The sequence below is a fragment of the Periophthalmus magnuspinnatus genome, chromosome 24 (genome assembly GCF_009829125.3).
Source record: "Periophthalmus magnuspinnatus isolate fPerMag1 chromosome 24, fPerMag1.2.pri, whole genome shotgun sequence".
Classification (NCBI taxonomy): domain Eukaryota; kingdom Metazoa; phylum Chordata; class Actinopteri; order Gobiiformes; family Gobiidae; genus Periophthalmus; species Periophthalmus magnuspinnatus.
The window spans coordinates 9,537,511-9,549,672 of record NC_047149.1 but is presented as its reverse complement, the minus strand read 5'-3'; the positions used below and the strand labels follow the sequence as shown (position 1 = coordinate 9,549,672).

General features: G+C 36.9%; 1 protein-coding gene across 1 annotated transcript in view; it reads left to right on the top strand.

Annotated features, from left to right (window-relative positions):
- rngtt (RNA guanylyltransferase and 5'-phosphatase) overlaps positions 1-12,162 on the top strand; it is a 131,845-nt gene that overhangs the window by 72,701 nt on the left and 46,982 nt on the right. Inside the window, exon 12 of the mRNA XM_033991028.2 lies at positions 5,215-5,283. Coding sequence (XP_033846919.1) covers positions 5,215-5,283 — 69 coding nt within the window. The remainder of the gene's footprint in view (positions 1-5,214; positions 5,284-12,162) is intronic.

Below are 12,162 nucleotides of genomic sequence, written 5' to 3'. Positions count from 1 at the left end.
TGATTTATTCTTAATTGCAAAAATATTGCATGTAATAACCAAGTTGTTTGTTATACTTTGGAATTTTGGTTTTAAAGATGTTTATCCAATCAGCAAGCTGAATACACCTCGCTTGAGTCTCTAATTTAGGTTTCCAGGTGCAATGCTGAAATCACCCAATGGACTCTCTCTGATTTGAATCCTAAACCCAAACAGCTGTGAAACTTGTATGTGTCATTTATATTCAGGTTAACACTGGCAACGCAGGTTCAGTTGTGACTGTAGCACCTATTCTGATTTGTTCATTAAATTTTTGGACTTTGGACTTTTTAATGTATTTTCTTTACAGTATATTTATTCTCATCAAAAACGTACCTGGAGTTGTGCTGCGTTTTATTTGAACATTTTTGTGTAATTTGTGCATTTTTTAGCTTGTATCCCTTAAGTCCAAAAACCTTCAGTAGCAAGCATATCCAGCGATGGTGAGGTGAGGTTTACAGCAGTCACGAACTGAACTTTTAGTTTAAAATGGCTCAAGTCACAAGGCTATGTTCAGAAAATTGTCTTTATGTTATACAATTAACTGGCATAAGTGTTATTATATTATTTATAATCTGTGTCTTTGTAGGAAACATTATCCCATGTTGTACAGTTTTCAGATAGTACAGTTTTTTGTGTTTTCTGAAAAATTTGGAAAAAGGAATGTCGTCGATATGCATTTTTCACATATTTCCCAGCCCTATAGCCCTTGAAAATTAATCAAAAGTTGATCTTGCGCTGGCTAATGTAGATGTTTGCAGAAGTGTGAGGCATTTTAGTTGAAGCATTGGAGCGCATCTAATAACTTCATTCAGATAATTCTTGTCAGTAGCTCCCTTTCCAGTGATTCTGTTTTCCTCTGCTATGTATGAGGGACTTTATGTATTTGATCTTCTAAGGACATTTGCATAGCCTGCTCAAAAGCGAATATGCCCCGGCTGCCCTTCATTCAGATGTTTGTTCCAGGACACAGCAGCGCGTTATAGTCATGGCCATTGAAATGTCCTCAGCTCTGGCATCGCTAATTAAATTTTCATCATTTCATTTTCTCTCATTCGGGCATGAGATGGAGGAGTGTGTTTTAAAAAGAAACTGGAAGCTCAATGTTGTTTTTCCACCCTTCCTCAAATGCATGGCCCTGTGTGAGCCAGGGCAGATGGGTTGTGTATGATACCTGATACCCAGAGCATTAGCTGTCTCGCTCATTGACCAAGGCAATTTCCTGTCTTTTCGACTATATCTACACCAACTAAACGCACTGTATTGGACCTTTTAGATAGATGGATGCAATCTGTAGGAGTTTATTTTTGTGTTATCTTTATTGACATTATAAAATGAATGGGTTATAGAGTATGCACTGGCTTCACCGCATTATGACTATTGTAATTACACAGGAGCTTTTAAATGTTTATTTGCCTGTGTTTGCACACATAGATAAGTGGCATTTGGTGTTTTGTTTTTTTCTTTCTACTGTAAAAAAAACAAAACAAAAAACAAACACTTATCGCAACTGCATTGTCAAACTTTAAACTGAATAACTTTGCATCTAAGTTATGTAAAATTTAATGGCTAAGTATATGCATTAGGTCTGAGTAATTCATCAAATTTTGGTGACAGTTTGGGGAAAAAATGCTGGATTAGGCTCAATAATATTAGTTAAGCCCATATCTTGATTGGACCTTTAATTGGATGTAATAAGACTATTTACAGTCTGATTTTGGCCTTAAAATGTCTCATGTTTGAACTATTATTCATATGAAGCTCTTCAAGAGTTATTTGAAAGATAAATAACAGTTACACAGTTGGATCACTTGTGTATTACATTTCCTGTGTTATAAGGAAATAAGTGTAATTTTCTGTCTCCACACTGATATCAATTAATATTTGGTATCGGGAGATACTTAAAGCCAAAGTATCGATATCGGTGTCTGGACTGAAAAAGCTGGATCGGCATGTCCCTAATAAATACCTCACTATACGCTTCAGGAGATGGCTCTAACCGAATAGAACTAACTAATATTAATATGAACTGTCCAGTTAGAGGTGATAATTGCACTAAGTGACATTCCTGTGGTGTTATCATCAAAGACCAAGAGAATCGATAAAGGTCATATTTGTTTCACTCTATAATGCACTGTTATAGATCTGGGAAGGAAATCCATAATGTGACATTATAGCAAATATAAATATACACAGTCCTGCTAATTGAAACACAGTACTTGTACTGTATTTCATAGAGTATATACATACTGTATGATCACACATTGAAATATGTGTATTTCAAAGCCATTCAACTAAATTTGCTGCATATATAGAATAAAATGACTTGCACTCATATCACTCTCGCAATTTCATCATTGAAATGTCAACTTTTTCTAATACAAGTCCATTTACACATACCTGAAACACTTTTTTAGTTTACATAGTTTTATTTACTGCCCTATACCTCATTATCCAACATTTCATGACTTCTTTCCTTGTTTGAAAATCTCACCTCAAACTCCTGGCAGTGTTGTTATGTGTGCTCATATATTAGATTTGGCGTTTGGTATCACATTACTGCGGAACACTTTCCAGGGCATATGATGATATGATGTTTTTAGATTGATTTCCTTCCTTCTCAGTCACAGCGGTAGAGCTCTCTGAAGGCGCCTCTGCAGAATATTAAACACAAACTGAAGACTCTCTTATTGACTGTGGACTTGCTTTTATTATAGTGAAGGCCACATGCAAGTCCAATTATTCACTCATTGATGTATAATGTCTGGTCCAGGGATTAGTCTTGTGTCTAAGGAAACTTGGATCTTTGGGTATTAATATTGCATTCAAGCGCCAAATCGATCAAATTTGTATGAATTCATCAGATTTTTAGGGTAGAAATAAGAGAAAAAAAATACAAATATATGACTTGTATATCCTTCTCCAGTAACCATATAATGTCAGTCATATACACAGCATCTGGTGGGAAGAAAACCACAAAAAACTACCAGTTCACCATATGACTTTGAGCTTTCATACTTTGTCATTTGACTCATCATATTCAGCAGTGTGTGAAGCCATGTGTGTAGTTACAGCTGCCCTTGCCTGGGGTAGACCGATTATTCAAACCCCACATTCAAACATAGGGAGTCAAAAAAGTGTCTTACCTAAGGGCACATCAACAGTATGCGTAATTTGGACCAGGGATTGAACTTCCAACCTCTAGCTTTTGTAGGCGAACACCCCTGAGCCACTTCTGCCTGTTCCCAGCAGTACATAAATATTGCTTCAGTTTATGACCAACATCAAACTACTATATCACCAGGTCATAAATGTCACCTTTGAAGGATTTGGGACATTGGAGAGACTATCCAAGCAAGTCCAAAAATTGCAACTATAGACAAGTCATTGCAGTTTCACAGTTTATTTTCAGAAAAGTCGCATAACTGGTGTCACTTTTTACTTTTGCTGTGGAGATGAAGCACTCAACAAATGTTTTGACATCTCAGCACAGACTCATTTTCCAAGTGCTTTCTTGTTTTGCTTCTTCCTTGACTGACTTTTTGACATTGCATTTTACATCTTTTTGTAACATAACTGTTTCCAGACTCGGCGATATTCCCCTGTCTCCCCATCACCATGCCTTCTGCCGCTGTTCCCCGTCTCCGTGCCTTCTGCCCCTGTTCCTCGTGTGGAAAATGTGCTTTAATCGTACAGGAGCTGCGTGTAGTCCCTAGGGTTTCTCTACCTCATATGGTAGGACAGCTGTGCCGGCATTTGGTGTTAATGGGGAAAATGAAATCCGCTCAGACTCGCAGTCTTTGAAAAGCTAATGATTTGTAGCTATTCCTGTCGACAACGTTCAGTTATTGATGTCCCAGTGATGTGATATTAGAAGTGCTGAATTTAGATACTCATTTCAACAAGTATCAATACTGAAGAATAACATGATTAGGACAAAATGTTATGTTTTCTAATAAGTTTTAGGATGGTCTGGATATATATCTAAATTGGTATAAATGAGACAAACTTTCACATTATTTTAAGTTTTTAATTGTTGTATAATGGTTTTCACTTCATTTATCGACTTGAAGTTGTATTTAGAGTGATTCATGCGTGTTTGCGTAATCTCTATTCTCTGCAGTCAAGACGTCATTGCTCTGATCTACCCCCACTTTCACCGCCACTGATACACACCCACAGCTTTTTACTTACTTCATTCTCTAATTTTATTTTATTTATCTATGATACATGTAGGATTCAGCAGTGTCATGTAGCCATTTTGGCACAAACAAAGAAAAAATCTGCTGCCTGCTAGCATGGTCTGCGACTAACCATAGGAGGTGCTGACAGAATGTGGTACTGATGATGTTTATGTTGACGCACCGTAAAGGGGCAGGCAAGAATCGGCCCCCATTGGGCTCCGCAATTTTGCAACCTGGGAGTCAGCAGATGTGTTTCTTTTATTAACTGGTTTAGATCAATATTGTGATGTAAATTGTCCCAAATACAACATAATGATCCACATATATCATATAGTGCAGTCCATAAAGTCTCTTTACAATGTGACGTTTATTGCAAAGGCAATTGATAAGATATCTTAATCATACTTGTTCTATTGTACTCAGTGGTTTTTACAATTGGTCCATCCCTTTCAATCCACCGATCTGGAAATGTTTGAGGAACTAATTATAATACAAATCGAATTAATGTATCTTAATGTATCTTCTAATTGCCTTTGTCGTTAAATTTTTAAATTGTAAAGAGACTTTATGGACACCTTTTATAACTATCAGACAAAAGCACAATTTCTAGTATCCAGTATCTTGTGTTCGAAATGACATGCTAAGAATTTCCATGTATTAAAATTGATTTCAAGTATCAAGCCTTTACCTAACTATCAAAGTCTAGTAATTTTAGTATTGTGAAAACATCACGTCAAGTAAGACACAGCAAATGGAGGTCTATAATATCTAAGTAACTGTTATCATACTTATTGAAGGATGTGTTTAATTTGCAATAAACATCAAAACTATTCACTGTTTACTGTGAACTGCCATCTCTAGAGTTTCTCAGCACTTAAAGAAAATTGGTTTGTGATTGAGACAGTAAAAATACCAATTTAAATGGGTCTGCAAGTATGTGAATAGAACAAAATTAGTGTTTTATTATGAAACCAATTTGTTTTCTTAACCAGTATTCTATCTTGTTTTTCAGCTGTTGGAAGGCAGTTTCACGGCCCAGGTCAGCCACGAAGTAGACGGTTTGATCTTCCAGCCGTGTGGGGTGAGTCTATACCTGCCCATCACATAGTTCAGCAGCAATGGTCCTATAGTTTAGATGGACCCAGTGTCTTTACTTGATTTGAGCTCCTACATGAAGACTGGACAGTTTGTCACTACCACCCACTGTTTGTCACTGTCTGTATCAACATAGCCCTCGGTTATTGCACAACAAGCCCACACTCCCACATCCACAAATCCTTGTCTGGACAATGTACAGACAAGAAGACATACTGTAAGCTGCACTACACTGAAGTATGAGACAGGTGAAATTAAATAGTGTGTAGTGTATATGTGAATGGACATTTTAAGTAGTCACAGTAAAGCTGAAAATATTTAAAGTGCAGTATGTAACTTTTCTGGAGGAGAGTGCACCAACATCTTGTCTCCATGGATATGTCATTGCTTTGCTTGGAATCTTCCGCATTATGGCATTAAACATGTTCATCTTTGTACTGATTTTATTCATTCAGAAATATCTTGAAAAAAATTCACTTTTACTGTGAGCAATGTTGCCTGTCCACATATCTTACCTATAATGTGGCTGGTGTCGCTTTCATGTCTTGCCGGATTTCTGGTTTTGCCCAATATGTTTAAGGCCATACTGTGGAACATTAAGGAAGAGCATCTTCACGGAGACAAACAGGTGTTGGACCCTCCTCCAGAAGTTACATACTGCATCTTTAATGTTTTCTGCATTACTCTGACTACCTAAAATGTTAATTTAAAAATGTTCTACCCAAGGAGATGAGTGTGTTGATATATGACTTAAAATATGTCGTTCTCTAAACTAGACCATTTAAAACAAGAACTTCCAACATAGTTTTGCTATTTAATGTAATTGGAAACACAGCTGACCTTGACGTACCTATGTTTGGGAGTTTAAATCAGAGCCTTTGCAGAGATCATTTCCTTCGTGAATTGTCCTTTCAGTATGGTAATTTGTCGCCCTATTTGAACACCTATATTTAGGAGTGTTATCTTTCCCCCTAGCATCATAGAGATAAGATTTCCACCCCCCTATTTTGGTTATATCTGAAATATGCTTTGCCCAATGCATGAATGTAAAATTGAAGGAAGAGTGTAGCCGGATCCGTGATAAGCATATTAAACAGAAAGGGGATATGGGTTGAGGCTGCAGGCTGGCAAGATCTTGGGAAAGTATTGACAGCAGCACAGTATTCTTCTATATTTTATTTGTTTTAATGTTGAAATATTTATGAAACTGCATAAAGCCAAAGATGTAGTGCCTCAGCTTTTCTTCAGATTGACCTAAAACACAACAACATTTATAGTCTCGGGGCGGAGTGACAAGCGTTTAAAAGCATCACTCACAGCTTTTCCGTTGATGGAGGTGTTTATATAAAATGAAAAGATCAGCTATTTCCCATTAAATGTCAGCTACCTCCATTTGTTTGTAATGAAAAGTGTCCACAAAGGTCATGGACAAATGTAGTGGATTCAGAAACACACTCTTTAGTATTTTATGAAGATGTGAGTCTGATCACCGGTGAATCTCCTCGAGTTCACATCGGGGTGATTGACAGATGTATTAGCCAAGAACAAATATGGCTGCTGATGAGGAAAAAAGAAAGGTAAAAAAAACTAAACTGTTAACCTGAGATGAGATTAATTGGATTTTATATGTAAAGAAAACCAATGAGCTCATTTGTTTCACATGCAAAGGAAGTTGTGACCAGGCTGACATCAATTTGTATAAAAAATAGATATTGTTCTGGATATGTAGGCAAGAAAATAGGTAGTCTTAGCAAAACTTGGTTCAGTCATTTTCTTTCCTGTACTGATATTGTACTCAATTTTGTTACTTAAGTAAAAGTGCAGATTCTAGAGCATTAAAAGTAAAAGTATCAACAGAACAGAAAAAAATTAAACTGATATTTTTCCCCTAGCTGTTTTTATCTGTCTTAAAAATAAACCTCTCACACTTTTGAACAGGCGTCAAACAGTAATAAAAAAAAATTGTACCTTCTACTTCACTACATTTTTTTACTGGACTGAAGAGTAAGATGCCCGCTGTCAAATGTAGTGAAGTAAAAGTAAAAAGTTTAAAATTAACTTAAATACAAATTTTGGGTATCTGTACTTTACAAACTTGTACTTCATTACATTCTGCCTCTGCTGGTAAGCCTTTGAGTAATCTAGTGCTTGCAAATGTAGACAAACTGTTCAAGTTTTAAAATGAGTAGGATTACCTAATTAAGTTAAAAGTAATTTCTTTGACTTTTGACTTTCCAGACTAGTAGAGCAAAATGTAAGTAAAAGTTGGATTGATTACCTACATTCATCTTGTGTAAAATTAAAGTTGCACTATGCAGCTTTTCTGGTGGAGGGTCTGTTACCTGCTTGTCTCATAAAAGCACTATTCATTTGCCTGCAATGTCCAGCTGTATGGTTCTAAACATATCTTTCAATTATTGGATCAGAAAAGCTTTAACTGACAAAAAAGTTGGTGTGGTGGTGTGACTCAGTCATCTCCATGGAGATCTCTAAGTGGAGATTGCTAAGTTTTATGCATGGAAAAGAGGGTTTGGGCCCTCCACAAGAAAACTACATTGCATTATTATTATTATTCATGATGGTTTCATTGATACAGAAGATCCAATTGCACTGAGTCTGCAGTGTTTAAGATTCCTCGTGCACACTTAACTTGGGCACTTTGGTTCATTCATCTCTCCAGAGTCCCATAGACAGGTGTAAATGATGCTGAAAAACTCCTCTTGTCCATCATTAGTGAGTGAACACAACGCTCCACTGCTGTCCTCGCCCTCACGCCCAATCCATTGGAGACACATTGGCTCCAGGCCATCACTTCAGTCAAATGGTTCTTCTCCTGCTCTGCATATAACCTTTAGCCCACAGCAGACAATACAAGCCATAATGACTACAAAACAGCACATTAGAAGAGAAGCCAGTGAAGTGTGCCCACGTTACTAAGGCCTTTATTGTTATCAGTAACAACTCTATAATGCCGTCAGTTACTTTGTAACTCTCAGTCTAACACTTTCTTCGTTCAGAGGCGATGCCATTTTGTTTAGTTTTTCTTGTTTGTTTTTTTCATTGTTTTGGGAAGTAAACAAGACTGCAGGAATTAAGAGGTAGTGATTGGCTAAAAACAAAACAAAAAAAAAACAAAAAACAGACTGTAAAGGTGACCAGTCAGAAGCAGCTTTAAGTGGGCATGAAACCTTTCCTGACATTTAATTGGTTTAGCACAGTGCACTTATACTCTTGTTCTAAAACATATGAGGAAATATGCTGGCTCTTGTGTTGTGGATTTCAAGCAAATACGTTGTTATTTGGCAACTCTTTGTGATGAAAGAGAAATCGGACAACAAACGTGGAAGTGCCACATGAGTTTCAGATCACCAAGATGACGTGAGTCTGGCAAGTACTTTCTCTGCTCGCATTTTACAAGTGCAAGTTAGAAATAACTCTGTTGCTTTTTGGTGAGAAGTAATGGGTAACTATACCTAATAGCTTTTTAGAAGGAACTTGCCCAACGATTCTCTTGCCAAGAGAATAATTGTGTTTTCATTTGTAGTGTGTTGCCTTTATATATTTTGTTGGTGCAACAATTTCCTCTCTATGCTGTTTTATCTCATATAATATAGTCATTTGTATTTTATCTATACTTTTATTTATTACCGGATACATTTGGCCACACTGCCCTTTATCAATGATCTATCTAATTTGTGGCTAAAAACTCCCCTCACATCCACCTTCGCTATCAGTCTAGACCAGTCTTGTATCAGATAAGTGTGGCATTGCCCTGTCAGAGGCCTGATTGGATGGGCTTTGTTGAAATGGGGGGTGAGCTGTTTCTGCCAGAACATAGGATAAGCCCCTGGATCAGTCTGGTGTTGGGCTGCTCTCAAATCTGGACTTGAACAGACTATAAAGCATCTGTAGCACCAGATAAGACTGTAAATGATGATGGTATTCTTAGGTTATGTAAGAAAACATGTTTCATATAGCATCTCCTAAAATGTGTTTAAAGGTGCTATACAATTTTGGTTTGTCTTGATTGGGATACAGTTTTTATCCCAATTAAGCCTATGTTTGTAATAACCATTGTATATAACCGATACAAAAATCATGTGAATAAAGTAAACTATAACTCTTATAGTTCTCATTTTCCATATTAATTAGGGCTACAAGTACTGATTATTTTAGTAGTCGACTAGTAAGATTAGTCCAGGAATTATTTATGTACACTGAGACATTGAGAATATATTCAAAAAACAAATAAAGGTTGTAATACGGTGACTGAAGTCTTCTAGATAAAGATTATTTAGAAATAAAGTGTATTATTGATTAAAACAGTTTGTCATCTTTGTTATAAAAGGTCTTCTGTACAGATAATTATTACAATGATCAAAATATGTTGCAGTCCTAGTTTTTTTTGGGTTTTTTTTTTTTGTTTTTTGTTTTTTTGCTTCACTTTGCTTCAAATGTGGAAAAAAAGTAAATAAAGCCACATTTATTTTGTGTTTTTGTACTGCGGTCGTCTGTGCCTCTCATCACATGGCTCTTACCTGCAATTTGTGGAGTAATTTTCATACAGGTTATAACAGTGGTGCAGGTTTTATAGGCTGTGTGAAAATGGTGCTAGTGGATCACACGGCTGCTTACTGCGTCACATGCATTTCCAAACACTTGTGTCTCTTTAGCTGGATGGTTTATGTCCTGTGGCCTTGATCAATATTGCAGCGTTCGCATATGGATGTCTGCATTTTCAAAGTGCGTGTAATTTCTGACCTCTCTGTCACCTCAGAGCCCTCCCCCAATCTACAGAGGAGACTTTGATTATACATTTCTTTAATGGTTTGTTAGCTTCAACGTGCAGTACCAAATGTGTCTTTCAGTTGGTCCTTTTTTGCATTTTTTCTTCCTGCATTAATCGATTCATGTTTTGATAAGTTCTTATAGAGGGGGTATTATGCAAAATGATAGTAATTTATCATTTGTAATTTATTGATTATTCTCTTGCCTTGCCTTTAAATTTAAGAGCACCTCCCATTAATTTAGCATCTGCAATACCCCGATTCTTCAGTGAATTCAGTGGCTCAAAGGTGGTTTCTGTTTTTGGATCCCACTTTGGTGGAGCTGAGCATTCTTCAGACCGCTAGAGGAACACTACTACATCATCGTCGGATTAGGAGTGCACCACCACCACGGCCCGGAGATGTGTTTTTGGCCTCTCATACTAAAAATGATTACTATAAACAAGCAGGATCCCATTGCCGCTTTTGGATGCTCCAATGAGGAAAAAGGATTGCGAGGATAGAACATCATTTAGCTCTGCGTGTGTTGCCTGGCAGGCGATTTATTTCTTCTCTTTACACAATTTTCAGCTCAGAATTGGATACAAGTCTGATCATGGCACCCGCTACCGTCTGGGGCTCTTCTATCCCTACACATAGGAACTCCGCGTTACATGTATTAATCAACAACTCTAACTAATGTGATTGATGATAATGTGCCGAAATCCACGCATGTCAACATCTGGCTCCTGTCTGAAAACGCCATTCAGATAGATGGAGCTAGCATGGCTAACGCAGCTAAATGATGGTGCAAATGGGATGCCATCTGATGTTGAATAATAAAAGCAGTGTAATTCACAAGCTCTGCATTTCTTTCATATAGGCAGGAGAGCATTATACCACTCCATAATGAGGCTGAGTGCTCTGGCTAGACGAGTCCAATGGAAATACAAAACAATAAAGGAACAAACAAGGAAGATGTGGCTGTAGAGTGCAAGTCAAAGCAAGGGCAAAGTTGCAGTGAGGACAGGGGTCAGCAAGAGTAATTAACAACATTGAACATTTTTTTAAAATGCCTGTAGACTTCATATAGATGGACATAGCTAGCCCACTGCATTCCAAATAGGAAGTGAGCATGGACGCAAAATGATCTCATGCGGGTGTGGTTCCAATTCATGTTCTATTAAAAATCTCCAGCCCTCTCTCTGTAACTGCTGCTGTCAGGCTTTTCATTCTGACCTTAAAGGGCTCATATTACTCTATTTTCTGATCTATGTTATTTCCGCTTCAAAAACATACCCAGAGTTGTTTCATTCACATGTTTAACCGATGTAGACAGACTAATAATAAAGGGTTACTCAGACATGTGTGAATGAAACAGAACATCCACAACTCCAGTTATGTTTTAGATTAGATTAGAGATTAGAACATTCTAACATGGCTTAAAGGTTGTAAGAGTCAATTTTGCATAATATAGGACATTTTGAAATGTTTGTTTTTAACCCGCTTTACATGATCCTGGTGTTTTTATTTTGCCATTTTGTCCATAAATCAAGGTATGAAAATACAGTGCAGACATTTAATACAGTGCAATATTTAACACAGTGCAATAGCTAATACAGTGCAATACTTGATCAAGTGCAGTATGTGACTCTGCAGTATTTACTACTGGGTAATTGTAAACTTTGTTTGACTGAGAGTTGTAGTCTGAGATGTTTTAATGTCTGGCACTAGAACTTACTTATTTATTTTAGTTATACTGTGTTGTAAGTGTCCCATGTCTGTATTGGAGGGTGAGTTGTTTTTAATCTCGCTGTGCATGTGTATGGTGTTGTACATGTGTATAGTAACAATAAATGCATTCTATTCTATTCTATTCTATTCTAAAATGAATAACAGAGCAATCAGGTGCCTTCTTTGGCTTCATTTGACTGCAGTGCCATACGTGACATCACACTCCTTCAGGCTACTTCTGTATACAGATATTAGCCCCATTTTTAGAAGATTCTGCGTCCCCTAAGTAATTTACTTTTTTGCTCTTTTGTTAGTATTTTAAACAGTCATAGTTGCATCAGAAACAAGGGTTACACTTAATAATT